Source organism: Anthonomus grandis, chromosome 1 (assembly GCF_022605725.1).
Source record: "Anthonomus grandis grandis chromosome 1, icAntGran1.3, whole genome shotgun sequence".
NCBI classification, from domain to species: Eukaryota; Metazoa; Arthropoda; class Insecta; order Coleoptera; family Curculionidae; genus Anthonomus; species Anthonomus grandis.
The window spans coordinates 56,727,663-56,751,498 of record NC_065546.1 but is presented as its reverse complement, the minus strand read 5'-3'; the positions used below and the strand labels follow the sequence as shown (position 1 = coordinate 56,751,498).

Here is a 23,836-nt window from a genome sequence, read left to right as displayed (position 1 = left end):
AAAAAACACATTGGGCAAACGTCTTGGGTCTTTTGGAACAAAAGATACACGGCTCTTATCTTTTATGCCCGTTTTTTAATTTAATAGAGAAAGTAATCTCGTCTTAGGCACTTTTCCCGTCTTTTTTACCTTGCCCAGAAAAAAAAAATATAGTCGCGTATCGCGCTACTAATCGTCGTCGTCTTTAAGCATCCCTGCCAACTGCCCTACTCCTACTAACTGTACGTTTAGCGTTCAAAATTATTACCAAAAAAGATAAACGTCGACATTTAAACGAAAAGCCAAAAGCGGTCTCTTATTTGTTTATGATTGATAGAACACTGTGTTCGATGCTCTTAATTAATAGAATTAATATTTGGAGTTTTTTGAGTCATAAGGAATGTCCCATTCCATCTGTCTCACAATTATTTTAACATACTTACCTACCAACCTTTTATCCAATATATATCGAACACTAGATATCACATAGTATTTAAGAGAATATTATAGTTTCCTGCTAAATATGACATTCAACACATAGCTCTAATCTTTTCGTACATACTACTAATTACTCTACACACTTTACACATCTCAGATAACAAAGAAGATAACATATTGTAAACATCATAACTACGCGGACGACACCCAGATCTATTTCTCTTTTAAAGATACTGATGTTTGGCAGGCTAATATAAAAATTAATGAAGACCTTAACAATTTATTTATAGAAACGCAAAAGTTACTTTTAAAAGTTAATCCCAATAAGTCCACAGCCATTCTTTTTTGTAGTGATAATAAACGAACAAATATTTTAAATAACTTGCAACTTTACATTAATAATGATAACATAACTTTTAAAATTTCTGCTAAGAATCTTGGACTTTTAATGGATTACAAACTAAGATTTAAGGATCATGTTACTCTTAAAATGAAAAGTGGGTACTCCGCACTGAAAATGATTTATTCGCAAAGGGATTACCTGAATTTGCCTATAAGAAAAATGCTTTGTGAAACATTGGTACTATCCCAATTAAATTTTTGTGACACCATCTATGGCCCTTGCCTTGATTCTTCTGACTCATATAGAATACAAAAACTTCAGAATTCCTGTCTTAGGTTTGTATATGGCATAAGAAGGAGAGAACATATTTCACATAAGCTAAAGGTTGCGGGGTGGTTAAATATGTACAATCGTAGAGTGTTGCATCTTATTTGCTTCTTTTTCAAAATTCTTAAGTCAAGGATTCCTTCATATTTACATCGAAAAGTTAGATATTGGACTGACGTGTACAACTTGAATATTAGAAGAAAACAATTATTAACTATTCCTTCACACAATAAAGAATTTTTTAAGAGATCGTTTTCTTACTTAATAGCACACTATACTAACAAATATTGTATAAATGATTTTACCATGTCAGAAAAAACTTTTAAGATGAAAACTAAACTAATTCTAATAAATCAATAACAAATTACTCACTCAGAATAATAAAAAATTGTTTTTTATTTTTATTTTTAAATTATAAAATCGAATTATTTATATGTGCCAACCTTTTCCTTGTCCAATTCCAGTTCCTTTTTCTATTCTCTCGTTATCCCATCAGTATGCTTTTTATTCGTGTTGTATTAACTTTCTCCTTTTTTTCTTTAACTGGGAAAATGCTTTTGTTTATTATTTATAAGTGTCATTTATAATTTATAATTATTAAATATATATAAGGCCTCAACAGAATTCAGGGAATCTCGCAGGTGTTGTTCCCTGGAAGTCTGAAAACATGGCCTATTAGTCACCTTCTGGAATTTTATTTGTATTTGTATAAAATTTCAGTTCTATAGATATTTTTTAATTGTTTCAATACACATTAAATGTGCTCTTTGTAAAGAACGAACTATTCAAGATGTGATATGCATTTGGTTTATAACAGAATTGTAATTTTTTATTTTTCTGGTGATTAATAAAAGTCTTATTATTATTATTATTATTATACGGTTTCGGGTTTTGCCGAACCCTCGGAAAAATAAAATAGTTCGTTTAGAAACGTACTGGAAATTGAAATTTAATATTTCTTTATATATGAATTGAATATATGTTTTTACATTATTATTGGTCATTGAATCCCACAAATATATCTTATAGACGACTAGCACCCGTTGTTGAAACACTAGTTGACTGACTAGTGGTTTCCGATTCAATAGTGTTAGTAGCCTGTTTTATAATAAATTGTAGCGTTCTTCCCGTACGTTAGGTGTGAATTAAAACGATCGAAAATAGTCAAGTAAATATTCATATATGTCCAAGCAAATTACAGCTGTCTAAGAGACACTGTCGACGTTATGCGCAGGAGGCAGCTAGATTTTAAACTCTTTAAAAACGTTTACCAGAGACTTAGAGAAACGGGTCCATTCAAAATTATTAATAAAATTATGTTTACGGATGAAGCGACGTTTACCCGACGGGGAATTTTTAATTTTAGAAAAAAACATTCATGTGATATTGCAAATCAAAACCTCATTACTGAAGGACACTTTTAACACGAATTTAAAGTTAATAATGTGGTGTTATAGACTTTTTTTTTAGGGCCTTACCAGTTACCTCCAATTCTAAATCGAGAATTATATTTAAACTTTTTTGAAACAAAACTCATTGATTATTTAGAAGAGTTAGAATATTTAGAAGTAATAAGTATTCTATTCTGTAAACTTTGTGTAAGGTTTTAACTAAGCGAAATAAAAAGATCATGTTTTTATTTTATATACATATTTGTTCCAGTTGAACTGTTTCTTTTTGGAGCGCCTTATGTCGGACGGTCGTAGTTCGAGCAAAGAAGCTGTTACAGATTTTATTAATATTTACCGAGAATATCCATGCCTTTGGCAAATAAAAAGCAAGGAATACAGTAACCGAAATCTTAAGAATGTCGCCTATGATAAACTCGTTAAATTCTGTAAAGAAGCTGGGTTTCCGGAGGCCAACAAAGATAGAGAGTCTAAGGGGATCGTTTAGAAAAGAGTTGAAAAAAGTGAAGGACAGCAAAAGGTCTGGAATGTCGCAAGATGCTTCATATACACCAGTGCTATGGTACCGAAGATCTGATAGAATCTGAATATGGTGAAGAATCTAATATTAACGCATCTACTACGTCACAGCCTAATAATAATAAACAGAAAAACGATGTATTATATTATTAATTTCCAAACAAACATATTTTATTGATTACTAATATTTTTACGTTGTAATGTGATCTGTGTAGGTCTAGGTAATGAGTTTTATCATAATTTATAAGCGTTCTTTTTGTGAAAAATATGTTAATGTATTTTTTAGGCCTGATGATGCTTCGATAGGAGCGAAACACGTATGTAGCTTTGAAAAAATTATATGGATTTGATGAGACCGTGACTTTGTGACCTTACCTTTGTTTTGTTACTAACATTTTCCCAACTTAATAATTTCTTCTTACCAAGGAAATGCACCTTGGGCGGTGTTAAAATACGATTTAAAATTATCCCTGTTTTCTTTTTATGCAGATGTTGGATTTGTAGATCTACTTGGTTGCATATTTGTAATATTAACTGAATTATTTCGCCAGTCACCATCTTTTACCAAATTATGTGATGTGTCTTCCCTATCAAAAGTTGTTGCACTAACATAGGAAGTGGAGCGATTACGAAGAACATTATGCAAGGCACAAATGGCCAGAACAACATAAAAAATATTTTCATGTTTCATATTAATAGGTCTATGGAATATCTGAAATCTAGAAGCAATTATTCCAAATGCATTTTTCACTATATTTCTGGCGCGCGACAATCTGTAGATAAAAATTCGCTTTTCCTTGTCTAATTCTCTTTGAGCATAAGGTTTTAAGATATGTTCATTCAGGGGAAATGCCACATCTCCAACGAACACAAAATTTAAATTCTTAATAGTTTTTGTATTATCGGGTAAGTTAAGGTTTTTAGTCAATAATTTTTTATAAAAGTCAGTATAACTTATAACTCCCCCGCCTGACAAGCTTCCGTTTTTTCCAACGTCCACGTAAATAAATTCGTAATTACTGTTTAACAAGGTAAAATTTTTATAATTGTAATACATCGCTCCATTATGGGCTGGCGGTACTATACGAATGTGTTTCCCATCTAGTGCGCCACCACCGTTTACAAACTGCCATTTTTCGTAAAATCCTTTTGCAATTAGCATCCATTCTTCCTCCGTCGAGGGAAACTAAAATATATATATTTTATTCTTTTTAGGGAAATCAATTCATTCATCATTCAAAAAGAAATCATCAACGTCTCAAAATCAGTACGTACCAACCCCTACACCATCCCCTGGTGGAGTAGAAATAGAACACAGTTTGCAAAATAATGTGAAACATTATTATGCGAATATACAATTATTGTAATTTGTCATTCTTGTATTTTTTGTTTGTTTATAGTAATAGACGTTACATTATTACCTTCATATGTCCTTCTTTCAATGCCTCGTATATAGCCTTACAAGTTTGTGGTATTAAAATGCTTAAAGTTGGTGCAAATATCCCTGTGGAAAATTTTAAGTCCTCATAGGAACGCCCAGTGGCCAAAATCTCAAAGTAGCAACTAGTTTGTCTTCGGCACCAATGGCTTTCCTCATGATTGTGTCTTTTTTTAATATTCTCACTTTTACCAAATTCAGCAAATAGTCAAAACAAGTATTGTCCATTCTTAGGTAATTTTTATAATCTTCAGAATAGTTTTCTCGCAAATGTTGAATTAATGAAATATCATTATACCGGGACCTGTAATATTATTTTGATGAAGAAACGAAGTAATAGTTACAAGTCTTACCGGTAATCCTTAACCCAACAATAACAATACGCTTATGCTTCTTCGATTTTTTGAGCATCATTGTTATTCCGGCTGCCACTATAGTAATTATACGTTTATTTTCCTCAGATACCGACATATTTGAATATACAAATTGAATAATTTAAAGAAAACCTCTCCTAAACTTTTTCAAAAAAATACAAATTCCACGTGTCGTCGCACGCGCTACGTAATCGCGCGCGATTTATCCTTTAGCACAGATTTACAGAATATTATTATTTACAGAATAAGAAGTTCATACCAGAAGACCTTTGTGGCAAGATAGTCACCCTTTATATAAAAGTAAAAATGCTGTTGATAAATTATGGCAAGAAGTGGCCGAAACATGTAATTCATAGAGTAATTAAAAGTATTTAATATTCATTTCTCTATGGTAATTGTAATGGAAAGGAAACACTTTTTTTGAACTCAGGTCTATATTATATTTATCAATATGAACGTATATAATTATTTAATTACACACACAATCACATAATTATTTAATACATAGTAGATGTGTAATTAAGTTGGCAAGTGGAATAAGTAGTCAGCAAGTTGTTCTCGAATTTCAAGTGCTCTTGAAGTCCCTCTATTATTCCTTCTTCCATTAAAGGCAGGTTGATTATGTTCCTGATATTGCTCCGATATGTGACGATAGTGGAGATCACTATGGCCATCTTTTTCTCTTACTAAATTATGCAGGATGCAAGCATTAATAAGTATGCAAGCTTTGTCAGGCAGTGTTTCTATGTCTTCATTTAAAAAACACCATTTGGCACACAGTATTCCAAAAGCACACTCGATACATTTTCTAGCAGTGGAGAGGCGTTTGTTAAAGTATTCTTTTTTGAGATTAAGTCCGCGTCTCGGATAAGGCCTCATTAAATATGATTTTAGAGGGTACGCTTCGTCACCTTTAAAATTAAAAAATGTGGCAATTCTATATTTGTGTTCTGTAAATTAGTAGGACGAGGGACATTAAACAAATTATTTTCTAACAAATTGAATATCGTTGATCCTGCAAATGTTCCACCGTCACTTTGTTTACCACGGCCTCCAACTTAAATGGTTAAACATTTTTTGTCCGCATCTGCTACAGCTTGTAGCACGACAGAGAAATAGTGTAGATAATTTAAATAATGAGATCTAAAATTTGGTGGGCATCTTATTTGACAGTGTTTTCCATCTATCGAACCGAAACAATTTGGAAATTTTTATCGATTTAAGTAGTCAGCTATAACTTTCTTTAAACAGTTCTCAGTTGGAAATGGCATGTATTCTTCCACTAGTTATTCCCAAATAATTTGACAGGTTTCGAAAACTATGTTGCTTACTGTAGATTTTCCCATTCGAAAAGCAAATGCTAACGATCTGAACGATAAACCCGTTGCCAAATACCTAAAAAAATCTATAGGTAAATAAGTAAATTTTGTTAATATAACAATCATAAATTAGCTATAATAGTGCATTAAATTATATTTTCTTTTTAGTTACAGATGCCAAAAACCGGTGGAAAAATTTAAAAGATCAGTTCAAAAAGGAGGTGAAAAAAATACCCATTCCCAGATCGGGAGCCAGTGCACCACCTGTGAGACCAAAGAGGCAGTATTTTGAACAAATGTATTTTTTAAAAAATTTTGTTACTCCTTTCCCTACACAGGGGAATTTGTTTTCTTGCAATGAAGATTCAAATGAAATCGAAGAACTTCATTCCGTTGAAAATAATGATAACAATGAAGCCAGCGATCTACATTCACAACTTTCTTCACCCTCATCAATGCCGCTACGAACACCATCTAGAAGCAGCTCAATTTCTCAAGTACGTAAAAGGACCAAAAAAGACATCCAAGAAGATTTTTTAAGCTTAGAAACTAAAAAAATTGAAATGTGGCAAAACGAAGCGAAAGACAATGATAACGCCGATTTACTGTTCTTTAAAAGTCTATTGCCCCATATGGCTGATTTCACAGAATTTGAAAAACTAGAAATTAAGTCGGATATCATGTCATTAATTTTTGAAGAAAAAGAAAAAAAAAGCTGCCAGAGCAGCAGCAGCAGATTTTACAACTTCCGCTTTTGGAAACTGGTAACTTGGAAAACCAAGTAGGCTGCAGTAACGAACCAGGTTCATATTTAACGTATAATATTATATAATGTAGTTTTTGTTAGAAAATTTGGTTAATTAGCCTGTTATAATAAAATTAAATAAAAACTTTGATTTCTATAGCATTTCATTATTATATATAAAAAGAATTTATTCTTACCTTAATGTTACTACCAGTCTTTTTTCTGCTGATATAGGAGATCGATAATTTGTCGTAATTTTCGTAAGACTCCTATTAACCTTACTTAATAAAAAATCATGTGTTTATGGACATTCTTAAGTATTCAAAGAATTTTTCCGGGTATTCTCTTAATTCGACGTATAGGTGCTGAAATTCTCCAAATTTTTTTCTCCTTTTATTAATAGGATGTATTCCATATCTACGAGACTCCAAAAATAATTTCCACTTCATATAGGGGTTTTGATAAGGGCGCCATGTTTACTGGCGACAACACCACTAATCTGCGATTTTCTATTTTTAGTATGGCCAAAAAATCGCCTTGCTCGCTCGTTTATCGCCCGCTTCACGCCCGCCCGCAATTCAGTCTGGCCGTACACTTACACGTAAGGATTTACGCTCGCTATTCATTCCAAACAGTTTTAACCAAACGCAAGAGTTTCTTGGTAAATTACGAGTTTTTTTGAGCCACAGTTTTGATCGCAAGTTTGACCGTCCAAATTTGCATGCGAGCAATCGCGCGGTTAAAACGTTACGTGTAAAGGCCGCTAAAGCTGGATAGGACGTGGAAGTGAAAGACCTTGGCCCGCACGAAGTCCTGATTTAAACCCATTGGTTTTTGCGTATGGGGATACATGAAATCTATTGTTTACGAAAACCAAATAGACACGAGGGAACAATTATTAGAAAAAATTCAAGCCGCTGCTGAGTCATTTCGAAATGAGCAATTATTTTTTAAGATTCTGCAGTCTTTTAATAAAAGAATTTTAAAATGTCTTGAGATAAATGGAGGCCATGTGGAACATTTGCTGGCAAATATTGATAATTTTTATTGATTAATCATTTAAAGTGTTATAGCAATTTAAATAGTTTAAAATATGGTTTTCATGGATGTCTTTAAAAATCTTGAAATGTAAATATCTAGAAAAAGAGTAATCCTAGAGACATTTTTAAGGTATACCTTTTGTAAGCAAAAATGCTTGCAGAATGCATATTTAAAATAAAAAATAAAATTATACAGTGCGTAAAAAAGCTATGGAGTTCAAAAAAACCACTAAAATGTGCCTGGAGGCGCCCGCAATGAGATAATTAATAAAAAAACTAATAAAACTAGATTTGGCATATAAGAAAACCTCCAAATGCTAAATTTAGTTAAAAGCAAAAAACAACTGCTAAAGTTAAAGACAAAATTAAAAAAAAACTTAAAGTTTATCACCCTGTATCTTGATGATCATTTCATTTTCGGACTAGGAAAATTTAACCTAACCTCATTATTTTTATGAGAGGAATCTGCTGTTAAAATATTTACCATTATTAATGGGACACCCTGTGTAGCACGTGTGGAGCTCAGAAAGTTAAAATAGCTTAGGGATATTTCTCCGGGCATATAGTTCTTTACCCTCTATTTATTGTATTTGTAAGGAAATTTTTCCCTTATGCCTTTTAGAATCTTATACTTTCTTCTCTTGTTATTTAAACTATATAAAAAGAATTCCAATTAACAAGATAATAACGTTGGGAGCAGAACCTAAAGAACACAATAAAGCGGTCCGAAGGAGAACTTTTCCAATAAATTTCCCCGAGATGTGTCACATGCGCCTAACAAAGAAATAACCGCGCGTAGATTAAACGGAGTTTTACCGAGTTTCCACTTTAGTGGGATGCGGGATTTCGAACGTGGTAAATGCCCGTTTTTGTGCGCTCCTGTCTAACTAAAAAGCGCGCGCGCGAGTTCTTTCCGAAAGTTTTCCCGCTATTATTTTAGAAGGTATTGACAGTTGTTAATTGTTTTCTATGTGTATATAATTAATTTATACATTTATTTTTAGGTCTTGGGAGTGTTGCTGCTTAACCTTCGAGGTAAGCAACATTTTACAAAATACAAGGTGTCTTATTTTCATGCGTTTTATGGGGTATCTCGCTGATGCGTGGAGATAGAAACTTGCGGTTTATCGCTCTCCGTGTTTTTCTTGTAATGGGAACTGAAGGAATTTTTTATTACTATGTTTCTCAGAACCATTTAAAATTAGATCCTCTTACATCCTTTTAATCAATTTTTAATTGTGGAATAGAAAATGAGAGGCCAGACATTTTGTAATATGTATTTATAATAATCAAGTTAAAAATTAAATACTTAAAAAGTGAAACTTCTTTATTGAAATCAACTGTATTTTATTTTATTAAAGACTAAAGATTGACAATACAAAACCATAATAGTAATAAATAAAATCAGATTTTCTTACCAGAAACCTGGAATTGCCTGCTGCAAAACATTACTCCCAATATTGATAGAGAACTTTTTAGAAAAAAAAAAGCAAATAGCAAACTCAAACCACGCTTGCATTCATTGAAATGAAAAACAAACTCAAATAGTTTGACAATGACAAATGATGTTCTATCAGTCAATGTCAACAACTGTCTGTCAGCTCCCTGTCAATTTTGCCAAACAAGATGGCCGACAGACGATTCCGATTTTCACCTTACAAGCTTCATACATGTGAACTGTAGGTGACGTTTCCGAGTAGATGTGCCAAGATCTCTGATCACTGGAATCAGATGTGAGGTGCAAATGATTCTTTCAATCCTTCAGGGAAGACATTTTGTTATGGACTAAAAAGATAACGTATATATAAAATTTCGTTTAAAGCATAAATTTGTTTTCCAGGACATAGATGGATTATCTAGGTAAATAAATTAAGCCTAATAACAAAATAAAATATTTATATGGAAAATCCCCAATTATCTCCAGTTAATTCTGGACTAATTCAACTTAAATGCCCTCCTACTGATTCGTTTCTATTTCGATCACGTTTAGATCGGAGTTTTGATTAAATTGCTTTATTGATAACACTAATGAGCCTTCGTATCGGCTACCGTCGCTCCGGAAACTTTAATAAGGATTTAGTTTCGAATTCTGAACGCACCGTCCATATTAAAAATTTCTAATTGTGCCTAGGTTGTTATAACTAAGAAAAGTCTTATCTCTGTCTGGTAGCGCTGCCGGTTGTGTCGGAGTTGGGTGCACTATGGGATGGCCTGTTTTCTATTATTTGTGACAAATTTTAATAAATTTGAGAGTGTCTCACTTTGAAAGTCAAGTTTTTAAGATACATTCAATTAAAAATTGTCACTTTTTTAACTTTTATGTAGCCCAGAATGTTATATAGAATTACGGTTTTCAGTGTACTTTTTAAATTTGGATAGCTCTATCTGTATGAAAGGCTCTCTGATGGTAACACTTCTGGTTCTTGTATAATGTTAAAAGTAGATGATAATTTCGTTATATTCAATAGGCCAGTCTTTTTTATTTTATATGCGGATTCTGCATAAAATTCTAAAGAAATTTGAGGAGTCACAAACATGTCTCATTTTAGCACAAATGTTTTCAAATTATAAACAATCAAAGATCATAATTTTTTTTTCATAATCAGGGGTCAAGACCATTTGAGATAGAAGGAAGCGGATTTCAGTTTACCTTTTTAACTTAGATGCCCTTTTAGTATGCATACATTTTCTACATAAAATGTATGCTAATTTTATTATTTTCAGTGGGCCACTCAATTTTTTTATTGTTCCGTTAGTTAGTTTAAAACTTTTTATCTAGTTAGAATTTAGTTTTATTTATTAGTTTTAGTTAGAATGAGATTTAGTTGTTAGACGTGGCACCGTTGGATCGGCTGTTAATCATGACCACGACCTAAAAGCCTTTAATTTCAAGAAGCCGATGATTAAACATTTATTGTGTATTGGGATTCTACATGAAATTCTTAGAAATTTAAATTGATAGATGCTACACTTTGGAACACAAGACCTTGCAGGCCATTGTGTAATAAAATGTCCTGCAGTCGCGAAAATTTAGAACTTTTTGATGACGAATTATACATGCATTTCGTATCAGACCATTTAATAGTTAATTCTAAAAAAAAAAACAGAACTGAAACAGAGCCATATTTATTACACTCAAATCCAGTACGCTATAAAGTAACCTCTGCGCACGACCGCAGCAGCATCGAGAGGAATCTTCCATCGTTAATGTAGTGTGCTCAATAAATTTTTACCATTAATCCTATGCCAAAAAAATGTTTTTGTAATTTAAAATATTTAATTTTTTTCATATAAAGCCGTAACAAAAAAAGTCTTAAGTAATAAAAATAATTTTCAAACCATAAACATTACTTGCTTTCGCAGAAAACCGTTAAGAAAAGTTATAAACTGATAATGAGCTAATAATAATAGCAGATACTTAATTTCATCTTTATTTAGAGGATAGTTTTGAGAGAAACGCCAGGTACAAACAGCACCATGAAACACAAAAACCTATATTATCTTGTTGTAGAGGCTTATTTTCTTTTTAATCACAAAGTTTAAAACTTAGAACATTGGAAGACTAGAATTAGTAAACAACAACTTTGTTGCTGCAACATGTGATCAGAGAGGGTGTTTTGTTTACAAACATATTCACTGATTCTCTGTTGGCAGTTTACACACATTTTTCAAAAGAGGAAACTTTCAGCTTTATATTAACATATACAATAATGGGCGAGTTTAATCGCGAGTAATCGCGTTTTGGCGTTCTTTTTTTGTTTTGGTAAGGAGGAGAACTGGTAACAGTGTAAGTTATTACCTGGTAACCAAAGCAGTTACCATTACGGTTGGTCGGTTATGAATTGTGGTAAATATTTATCCTTTTCTGGTGTGCTAGTTTCTCACTTTTGTTTCAGTTGACTATTTTGTATTATAAAAAATGTATTAAAAAGCTTTTTGTTAAAGTCAAATTTTGTATAAATAAAGTTTATAGAAATTAATATTGAATAATTGCGGAACAACATTTTCCACACAATTTGCACTTGTCATTTTCACATAAAAATATCAGTTCCTGTACAACAATATAAATCAGTGGTTTTTTAGAAATTTTACTGTATCCGAGGTGTCAGCACACCCAAATCTAAACTATTCACACAATACACTGAACTAAACAACCGGAAAAATGAGAACAGATCAAATTTGTCAAGTTTTTTCGCAAATTTGAATAACGAAAGTTAGTTGTTCGGCAGAAGTGAAAAAGAAGCTTGTGTGCAAACCAGTGTTGTTACAAGGAGCTACATTAGATGTACTGCTTTACTTTTAACACCTTACATCTAATTGTACTTTTTTGGATGACATTGTACTTTTTTCACAAATCCATATTCAAAGAGGAGGGGATAAGGCAGGGGGAATTTTTAGTGGGAATTGGGAATCAAATTATATAGGTATTAGATAAATATGGTAAAATGTTAAATTGTTTTAACGTTTTTATATAATTATATGATAATATAATATGTACATAATAATAATAATTGATTCATATTATTATGTACATAGGTACATTGTTTTATAATTGAGAATTTTCATTTTTTGTTTTTCGTAGTACCTAAAAATACTTTATAGAGAATTTAAAGAATTATTAAAAAATCAACTAAACTTATTAACTGTAGTTTTATTATAAAACATATCATACAAACTAAAAATACAAACACAAAAAGTATTCTTTAAATAAAACAAAACAAAACATAAAAATAGGAACAGAAAAGAAGAAGAACTAGAAGTGAAAACAAAATTAAAATTTTATTACAAGTGAATGTCATAAAATTTTAAATAGCAACTTAAGAACCTAAAGTTGCTGCGTCTAGTAAATATCTCGGTATATTATATAACTCCAAAAATTTAGGTGTATTATAATATATATTATAGGTACCTATATTATATTACATAATATATGACCTTTGTTGAAAGTGTAATCGTATAAAAGTGCTATTCAATTTCTACGATTACACTTTCTACAAATGTGATCGTATAATTAAATAGTGTTTTATCAGGCTTCCAATTTAGAGCCCCATTATTAGTGTATTTCATATTAAAGTCCAATTCAGAGATCTATTAGAATCTTTGATGTGTCGCAGATGCCGCACTAACTAGTCCGTGCGCCTATGTCGTATTTATTGTCGCATGATATACATGTTTAAATGGTAAGATTTTATATAGTTTATCTATGAAATCATTTTAAATATACGGAAAACCGCATGTTTTATACTATTTTTTATTTTTCTTTCGAAAATGTCCATTTTTAGAAAGAAAATAATATCACAAGAAAATAATATCAAAAAATTGACCGCGGACTAAAATCCAAGCATCTTACAAAATATTTTAAACACTCCCAGCACTCACAGCCTTGTCACCTCTTTTTAGCCAGTCTATTAAACAAAGATAAAACATCTGCGTTCTGGCGATTCCTACTTTAGGCTGTGCAAGTAATTGTGTATCTCTCTCTATCCCACTGGTTTTGAGAATTACGGGGCCGTACCCAAATAAATTTATGGGCTATTTTTGTATTACTTTTGACGTGTTTTTAAAGAAATCTTTAAGGATGGGTCTATCACATTTAATAGTTGGGAGGGAGGTCAGGTGAGGTCATTATTATTTGATGGATTTTGCTGGTTTTCCTTTTTCCCCTTTTATAAAAGTGGTGTATTTCGAATTTGGCCTGTATTCGTCTAAATTTTTTGCAGTTTTTACTGTGAGGAAGTGTGTTTTTTTATTTGTGTTTGTGGATTTGTTTTAGTATTATAACTGCCCCTGTTTGCCCTTCAGTGACACAATAAAGACTACTTCTTCCACCATTCTCTGGGAAAAACCCTTTTTTGCTATAGTAAGAAAAACACTGTTTTTATTAAGAAAATAAGTCTAAAATTTTGTTTTTTACAGCTTACTTCCTTCTGTTGTCGCAGTTGAGGATCAAATTTCGTGTTTGTCTAGGAATTTTTTTTGACGAAGAAATTTACAACAAAAGTCACATTTTTCTCTTACTTAATAATAACCACAGTAATTTTTTCAAGAAGGAAAATTTTGCAATTATTGATTTATGGATTACTTTGAAGATTTTCTTAGTCTTTTTTAAAGAAATGACTGAAATCCGCTTGCTAAAAGCCCAGAACATTGAAATTTCATCCCAGGAGTGCCCGTGCGAAAAAAAACATTTGTCCCTTATTGGCACCCAAATATTTTAAAATCAATATTTTTTCAATTATTGATTTATGGCCATCTCTTTTCTGAAGAAATGATTGGAATTTATTCATTAAATGTCAAGACAATTGAATTTTCATTCCACGAGTGCCTGTAAAAAATAAAATAATTTGTCCCTTATTGACACAATAATATCTTGAGTTCTAGTAGTCAAGATTTTAAAATTATTGATTTATGGACTACTCTAAAGGCTTTTTTAGTCTTTTTTGAAGAAACGCTTGAAATTCATTTACTAAAAGTTAAAAAATTGGATTTTTTGTTCCAGGAGTGCCTGTTAGAAAAAAAATAATTTGTCTCTTATTGGCCCGCCAATATCTTGAATTCTAGTAGTAAAAATTTCGTTATTATTGATTTATTGACTACTTTGAAGACTTTCCTAGTCTTTTCTATAAAAATAACTGAATTTTAATAACTAAAAGTCGGAAGAAAATGGACATTTTATTCCAGAAGGAAAAAATTTGTCTCTTATTGGCATCTTATATATACCTTGAGTTCTAACAGTCAAAATTTTCCCGTTATTGATTTATGAACTTTAAAGTATTTTTTTTAAAGGTTTTTTTATTATTTTTTGAAGAAATGACTAGAATCAATTTATTAAGAGCCAAGAAAATTGCATTTTTATTCCAAGGGTGGCTGTAAAAGACAAATTAATTTGTTTCTGGTTAGTACCCTAATATCTTAGGGTTCTATTGATTTAATTTTGAAATGAATGAGTTATGGACTACTCTGAAGGCTTTTTTAGTTTTTGTTAAAGAACTTACTAAAATCCATTTTATAAAAGTCAAGTAATTGGAATTTTTATTTCAGGAGTGCCTGTAAAAACATAATAATTTGTCAACATTTATATGAAATAAAAGTATACTTATCTCATTCCTTTATGACCTAGATAGAGCTAAACTTGTGTGTCAAAAAGATATTGATACATTTTAATATTCAAACGTTTTTTCATAAATAACATTTAAATAATAGAGTATTTATAGGTAAAAAAATTGAATGCGTTTATAGAAAACGACAGTCAACTGATCAAAAATTAGTAAGTCCCTATCACGAATTTTGTTCCAATCTCATCTTGTGGCTCATTGACAACATGCAGCAATATATGCCCTTCAGCGACACAATAAAGACTGATTCTTCCTTCATTCTCTGGAAAAAAGTCCCTTTTTTGCCATAGTAAGAAACCCCTATTTTTATTAATTAAACAAGTTTAAAGTTTTGTTTTTTTCAGCTTACTGCCCCTGTTTGTCCTTAAGCGACACAATAAAGAATATAATTATAATGTAATGCTTTTGTATCCATATGCTGATGTGCGAAATGAAGTTGAAATCCATAGCAGCAACAGAGAAACTGTTTCCTTCCTTAATGGAAGAAACTGCTAAAGAACAAAGGCAAAAAAACAGAATTTAGAAATTTGTATTAACTCTTTGGGCCAGATTCAAAAGACTGGTTAAATTTATAAAAGTATTTAGTATCCTCACTGTAGTTTTAGGATTCAGTATACTTAAAATGTAGTGTCTTGTATAAGATTTTTAGTTTTTAGTATAAGCATTTATCTTTGTTAATTTTCATCTAATCTCTCCTATTATGCACAATAACTAAATATGAGGCAAACAAATTAATAAATATTACATTCAGGATGTAAAGTGTGTTTTTTACAAGTAAAACTTGTGTCTTTTAAACGCATAAGATATAGACAGCTAGATGATTTTTATTTGGTAAAATTCATTTTACGTACTTAAATCTTATTTATATTTAAATTAAATATTATCAACTATCCTGAATTTCTAACTTAATAAAACTAATCCCAAGAATCTCGAATAATAAATTTTAAGACCGGACCTGTGCAACTTTTCCCGCTTGAGTGCCTGTGACTCAGGTCAGACTTCTAACAAAATAGTACGTGGGCGCATGTAGTCAAATTTTACGAAACAAATGTATAAATTCTTAAAAAATGCTTAAAACATTTATTTATATAATAAAATGATTAAATATCGCTTAGAATATTACTTTATGACTCTTTCCACATAAAATTTTGCGATTTAAACATGCATGTCATGTGACAATATAAGCAACACCGGCACACGGACTATTCGCGGCACATCAAAGATTCTAATAGATCTCTGAACTGAACTATATCTTTAATGTGAAGTAAAGCAGCACAAGTTGATATTAGTAACCTATTTCTAAGAGTCGTTTTTACTAAAGTTAATTGAGAAAAAACTCTCTCGGCGGTAGCGGATGAATGTGGAAGAGCTAATATAATTTTAACGATTCTCATTAGGTTTGGAAACATTAAATCATCCTGTACATTTTTTTGTTCTGACACTAGTCGCCAAAATAAATTGATGTCATTGTTATGTGCAATGTTTTCTCTTAAGTCAACTAATAACTGCCATTTCATATTAGCTGTCTCTATATCAACAGAAATGTGAGGAAATAAATTTACAAATTGAGCAATTGACATCACTTCACCTGATAAAGCTACTGTGGGTGTAAAATTTGATGCATATTTTAAAATAGGATCATCAAATTGGAAACGATTTTTAATTTGTTTACACATTTCTATATAAAAATCTAAGACCCTCACTCTAAAATTTTGAACACCCTCTTTACTACATAAAATATTTGAAGATGTCAACAGTCCATCCACTTTTGCCCCTGCAAATAATTGGTCAAGAGGCACATAGTTTGCAGGATCATTTATGTTTATGGTTTGGATGGAAGTTTTATCTAAGATATTTTTTTTAATAAAACATCTTACTTTCCAACTGTAGTTCTATGTTTACCTTGTTAATTAATTCTAAAACATAAGCCAAAAACAGTAGATATAATTTGTACTCTATATTTTGCAGAGCATTTAAAATGGACCTTGCACTGGGAAGATTATCCTCTAAAGCTGCTCTTTGAAAAAATAAGATTAAAGAATTCCAATGCTCCAAAATTCTGTCTACAACATTCTGAAAAGAAAGTTAAAAATTAAAAACTACATTGCCACATTGTCTGACTAGGATGTAACATCTTATGTGACTTTTCATTAGCAAAAATCTGACATTCCTTTAGCTCAGAAATCCTCTTGCTGCTATGGGCAAAGTATGCATAAATATCCCTTGTAAACTGCTCGACATTGTTTGGCAGTTTTTTTGCTGCAGCTGAAGAGCAGAGATGAAGGGAATGGCAAGTGCAACCTTGCACATAAATGTGAGACAAAATTTCCTTAAATCGAGCCTGGACACCTTTTACAACTCCCATCATGGTACTGGCGTTGTCAGAAGCAAAACCAATGACATTGTCAAATGGGATTCCATTTTCCACTAAAATGTTTTTTATTATGTTGAATAGAGCTTCACTAGTCGCTTCTTCGACCTCAACCAAATCCAAAAACCGGTCTTGGATTTGTCCCTGCCTCCAATATCTGGTTACAATTACTAATGACTTTTTAACACTTAAATCTGTTGTCTCATCAATAATTATAGAAAATTTGACATTTTTTAGATCATTAATAATTTCAGTCTTAAAAGCTGGTCCCAATACGCCAGTAATTAGCTTTATAGCTTTTAACCGTTTCATATTTATATTTTTGGCAATATTTGAATCAGGGTACAGTTCTTTATTTAATAAAGGAAGGGTATCCATTAAAAGCATAGGCAAGTTTTGTTCAGCAATATAACAACAAAGTCTTAACTCTGCATCCTTAATTGCATTGACCTTTTTCTGCTGAGATGGCTCTTGCAATAAAGTAACTCGGTTTAGATGAAGTGAATTTTTTCCATGCCTGGTTAAATGGAATTTCTTGCTTATTAATTTAATCTGGCAATATTTGCAAAATAGGAAATCTTTAACCGAATTATGCAGCGTCGCGTCGTCGTAGTGGATTTTCCGGTGGATTTCAGTGCAAAAAAATCAAACAGCAATTAAGGTTTGTCATTTGTACTTTTTTAAGATGAAATGTACTCTTGTACTCCATCCCCATGGATTGTACTGCATTTGGCACAATTGTACCGTCTGTAACAACCCTGGTGCAAACTAAAGAACTATGAAAAATGGTCGCATTTTATATGATAATTTGATTCCTGACAGTCTGTGCACCATCACTAAAAGCGGTAGCTTTGTATTCTTAGCGCCATCTAAATGTCGAGGAGTAGAAGCTTTTTAGCACAAAACAAAAATATAGAGAAGTGGTGGTTGCATACAAATTGATTTCCTCTGACAAATCAGGTAGCGTCCTCTCGCTTGGCAACGGAAACTGTTGTAACTAACTTGACAGTTTATCGTGCCTAATTGGACCAATCAAAATGGTAGAAAGACGTGGCCAAATTAAGGCGGGAAATAAAATTTCATTTAATCTTATTTTTTAAGTAATATCTAAAGCAAACGCCTAAAGGCGCAAAAACGTTACTTATAGAGAAAGGGGCCATTTTGATTGGTGTTAGCATCAGATACTGATCAGAATAAAAATAAAATTCTTCAGCTTTATTTTATAAATCTAAATGTTTACTGCCAAAATCAATTAACAATAGTGTACTATATAACACCAATTACAAAATAACCATTTATTATTTAATTTTCCTAAAAAAAGTACTGAAAATGATATAAGGAATTTACAATAATTTACTAGAACAATTTCATATAAATTAAAATTAATAATGTTTAAAAGTGTTTTGTTAGCACTGTTAGAATTACCCTAATTTTTAAATATTAATTATACATCCAAAGATATTACCATTAGGTTAATAATATCCCTATTCTAAGAGGATGAATTATCGTTGCTTCTGTTTCCTAAAGAAAAATTAAACAGATTTTAAAACTAATTGAAAATCTTATAACAGTATTATCAAAATAACAATATATCTCTCTACAAAACAAAATAACAACTCTTTGAAAATTAAAACAACTTATTTTATTATAAACATATATCACTTACATAGTATACATTTGTTCGTCTCTTATAATACTAACATTTCATGGAACTATAATATTAATAAACACTTAATTGAAAGACACATGTCTACATAAAATAAACTCTAAAAAAACATAAAATAAAAGAAACTCTTAAAAAAACACAAGTTAAAAGAAAAACATTCATTCTGGGTGCTCAGCTCTTTTAGTCTCTACACCTATGCTTCGTCTAAGTGAACACAGGAAGTTGTATAATACGAGCTTAAATAAAATTAAAAAATAGGCCGTGCAAACCTTAATATAAATAAATTCACTTAATGATTCATTTGAAAAAAAAAAGACAAAATAATTTTTTAAATAATTATGGATTGTAGTGTAAAGCCAGCAATATCAGTAGTATCAGCGTTATTAAAATTTGTTGCAGAGAACTGATAATCAAGTTAAAAATTAAATAGTTGAAAAGGGAAACGTCTTCATCATTTGAATTGAGTGTGATTTTATTAAAGACTGAAGATTGACAATACAAAAACATATTAGTAATAAATAAAATCAGATTTTTTTACTAGAAAACTGGTGAATTGTGAACATACTAGTAACTACACCCTGTAATTTATTAACGAATCATCGAAATTCGAATATTATTTATAATAGCAAACTTATTATTTTTTCGTTCTCCGTCGCCCATTTAATTTTCCGCCATCGAAACCGGACCGTCCTGTATATTGAACGCAATAGAGGAAGAAGTAAGAAAATAGTGCAACTTCAGGGACTGTATTTGTCCATCCGAAAAACTTACAGTAATATTAAAGTAAGTAATACTCGAAGTCCAGCAAATCTCATTTTAATTTTAAATCACGATATTGGTAACTTTTTCGATCACTTTTTGCCACTTTCTGAACTCATTGTGGACAATGTAAACAATGACAGTAATCGGATCAAATCTGACAGCTGAGAGATATTCGTTTAGCGCAATTGACATACAAAAAAACTTTTCAGTTTTGTTCTTGACAATGCCTATGTTTTAATAAAGCCCGTCAAATGTCAAAATAAATTATTTTTGGAACCTGAAATGAAAACTGTTTCTTTTATTTTGTTTAAATTAAATATCTTTATCTAAAAGACACTCCCGTATGCGTCCTAATTTAACTTAACGCTCGTGTTTTCATATGTCTCCATTGCCATCATTCTTTTCATTATTTTAATGACTAAGGTGGGTGCATTTTAATTAATTAAACGGAGCACATACTCCACCCAAATAAGAATATTTCCATGGAAAAAATGCAAAATAAGACCAAAATAGACTGAGAAACCGCTCTAGTAATAAATTTATAATTTAAAAATATTTGGGGTTTAAATAAACAAAAAAAAGTCTCTAAAAGAACGTGCTTTCGAGATAAATGACTTCCTTGTTGTTTCACTTAAGATTTTAGTTCGCGTTTTGGTTTTTCTCATAATAACATTTTGTCACTCTGAGATCAGACGCAGGCAACTAGAAATCCCATTAAAGTTTTAAGAATATTTTTCTCTAAAGGAAGGTTAAACGAAAATTCCAAGTACATAAACCAAGATTAAAATTAAAATCGTGTCTTGTACACTCCTGGTTTCAATAACAGCCAAAATATTAATTATTCCATGAGTTAGCAAAGCTAGTTGTTAATAAGAAATGCCACTAATCTGTATCTTTCAGGTTTTTAGAAACCTGTCAACAGATCAGGCTGTAGGGAAGGGCGGGGCTAGTTGAGCCACGGGACTAGTTGATCCACGCACATATGTCAAAAACCTAACACTTTTTAAGGAATCCGAGTGAACACGAAGCTACGTAGTACGTAGACCGGCCGTATTTGTTTATCTCATGAATAGGGGTGGTAAGATCAGTTCCTTTTTGGGATCAGGTGCACCTGCTCCAGTTCCGGCTGTGAACCTAGCACCGTTAATCAGGTGCAGGTGCACCGGGCTGAACCAAGATTCGAACTATGCTTTTAATTTTTATGACCCTCTCCTATTTACTGTTCCCACCTTTTAGTGTTATAGTTAAAATTAATAAAAATTAAAGATTTTTAAATAATATTCACATGAGTTAGGTATTATTATTATTAACAAAAATTTTACATTCTAAATTCTATGTCTATGATTTACTTTGGTGGAAAGAGCAAAAATATAACTATCCCAATTTAAGCGTTCTGGTTAGGGATAAATTTTGTCTAGCAACCTCGGTTCCCTGTGAACAACAATTTTCCAAAGCTGGACAAGTGAAGAACACGTCTTAGCTCTCAAAATGTAGAAAAAATCTTATTTCTTCACACAAACGATTGTGTAACTAAATAATTTAATATTTTAGTTTTTTTTTTTAAATATAGTATATTTTATTTTTGTTCTTGTTTTATTTTTAAATCAATTTTGAATTTAGTAATTAGTTTTGCTCGATTTAGCTATGTCTTTTCTTTATACCTAAATATATTATTTTATCCTAAAATTTGTCTATTTTGTTACTACAACTGTTCTAGAGTAGATATTATTCTATTTTTCGTAATTTAACTCCTTTCATTATTTACAAAAACTAAAGTATTTAAATTTAATTTTCACAAACTGTCAAGTCCAAACCGCCATCATTATAAAATTCTCTAACGTAATATGCTCGGTCCGAGTCCGACTAAATCCTAGCTTTAGCTCCTGTTGAGAGTTGGGATCTGGCCTGTAGGTGCACGCCGGATTCGTTTCGAACCGGTTCAAGATCTGACGTTACACTAACAAATCCGTAGTGCACCTACACCTGGGTATTATAGGTTTTGGGATCAGGTGCACCGCTCCGTAATGGCGAACTAGGTCCAAAAGAGCAGGTGCAGGTCTTTTATACCATCACTACTCATGAATTTAATTGATCGCCAGCAGTTAAAGAGGAGGTATCGTCAATTTTCTATTTTTGCACGCGAAAGTAAAAAATCGATATTGAATGTGTGTATGTATTTGGTCCTACTTCGTTATTTTAAAGTTGTGGACTTCAAAGTAAGTACAATATTTGTTCATAACCGTGTTATTTTAATAATATTTAGTTAAAAAATCACAGTTCTAAATAATTTTTTTATTATGTGTTAAATTGTTCCAAAAACGTGTGTATGGGGTTAGCTGAGCCAAAATTAACGGGGCAAGTTGAGATATGGCTCAACTAACCCCCTTTCATGTATTTGTTTTATTTTATGTATAAAATAACATTTTTGCTATATTCCTGTTTTATTTTCAGATGCGTACTTACAAGAAGGCGACCGCACGTGGAGAGGCGACAAGAGAGCAGCTATTTAATGCAGCAAAAGCAGTTGAAAATGAGGGAAAAAGTATTAGAACCTCATCAACTGAAGTTGGAATTGATCGAACGACACTGGGCCGATATATAAAAAAATTAAAGAGTGGAGATGGACCAGACGAAGTAACAATGGGATATGTTGCATCTCGTCAAGTTTTTTCTTTAGAGCAAGAAGAAATTCTTAAAGATTACTTGCTCAAATTGGCATTCATTTTTTATGACCTATCGCCAATTGATGTTAGACGCCTAGCCTTCGAATGTGTAACAAAATATAACTTAAACGTTTCTGAACCTTGGAAGATAATTAAAATGGAAGGACTGGTTGATTGGTTATTTAAAGGGAAACCCTCAGCTCTCAATAAGAAAACCAGAACCGACAAGCTTAGGTAGAGCAACCTCGTTCAATAAACATAATGTTAATATGTTTTTCGAAAAACTTGCCAACGTTATGGACAAATATAAATTTTCGCCATCAACAATTTGGAACACAGACGAAACGGACGTGTCTACAGTAACAAAACCTTCAAAAATAGTAGCAGCGAAGGGAAAAAGAAACATAGGTGCTGTTACTTCAGGAAAGCGTCGAATTAATGTAACCCTAATTACCGCCGTATCAGCAATACGGAATACAATACCACCCATGTTTGTCTTTCCCAGAAATAAATTTAAATCCTATTTTATTTCAAACGGTCCTCCAGAATGCATCGGTGCAGGAAATGCAAGTGGTTAGGTGACTGATTAAGAAATTTATGATTTTATGAAGCATTTCGTTAAAAATACAAGCCCTACTAAACAGTCTCCTGTTTTACTTTTACTGAACAATCATTCATCACATTTATCAATTGAGACCGTAGAATATGCAAAGTGGTAATGCTTTCATTCCCACCTAACTGCACCCACAAATTTCAGCCACTGGACGTGTCAGTCTTCGGGCCTTTCAAGAAGTATTTGGCTTCTGCCCAGGATGCATGGCTTCGTAACAACCCCGGACAGACAATTAGCATATACGAAATACCAAAAATTGTTGCCACAGCTTTGCCATTAGGAGCTACAAGTTCCAATATAATAAATGGATTTTCAAAAACGGGTATATACCCTTATAATTGTGATATATTTTCTGATACAGATTTCACGCCATCATATGTAACTGATCGTCCAGTTCCCCAATCTATATCTCACCTTTTTCACCTTTTTTTTTCTTGGTCCTGCCTTTGCCTAAGGCAGGACCAAGAAAAACACAAAACCAGAGAAAGAGGAGAGCTTGCGCGATTTTGACAGAGACGCCAGAAAAAGAAGCATTTGCTGAAGAACAAAGCAAAAGGAAAATGAAAAGTTCTGGTAAAGTAGACAAAAAGATGAAAGAAGCTGCTAAAAAAGCTATTTTAACAGATGTGTCCTACTCAGGTAATACACTATTGAAAACTAAAGAACGACGGTCTAATATTACTTCTTCACATTCAGACGATGGAAAGAAGTTTTC

The 23,836-nt window shown here is 31.8% G+C and overlaps 2 protein-coding genes and 1 pseudogene across 2 annotated transcripts in view; 1 reads left to right on the top strand and 2 right to left on the bottom strand.

Moving 5' to 3' along the window:
- Positions 1-3,115: 3,115 nt before the first annotated feature.
- Positions 3,116-11,753, bottom strand: LOC126736852 (uncharacterized; annotated as a pseudogene).
- LOC126742793 (uncharacterized) overlaps positions 8,750-23,836 on the top strand; it is a 255,085-nt gene continuing 239,998 nt past the window's right edge. Inside the window, exons 1-2 of the mRNA XM_050449953.1 lie at positions 8,750-8,874; positions 8,936-8,966. The gene's annotated coding sequence lies outside the window, so the exon portion shown is untranslated. The remainder of the gene's footprint in view (positions 8,875-8,935; positions 8,967-23,836) is intronic.
- Positions 12,914-22,998, bottom strand: LOC126736781 (zinc finger protein 862-like). The gene is given in 4 exon segments (XM_050441357.1): positions 12,914-12,922; positions 16,949-17,152; positions 17,154-17,873; positions 22,963-22,998. Coding segments are annotated over 4 exon segments (969 nt in total).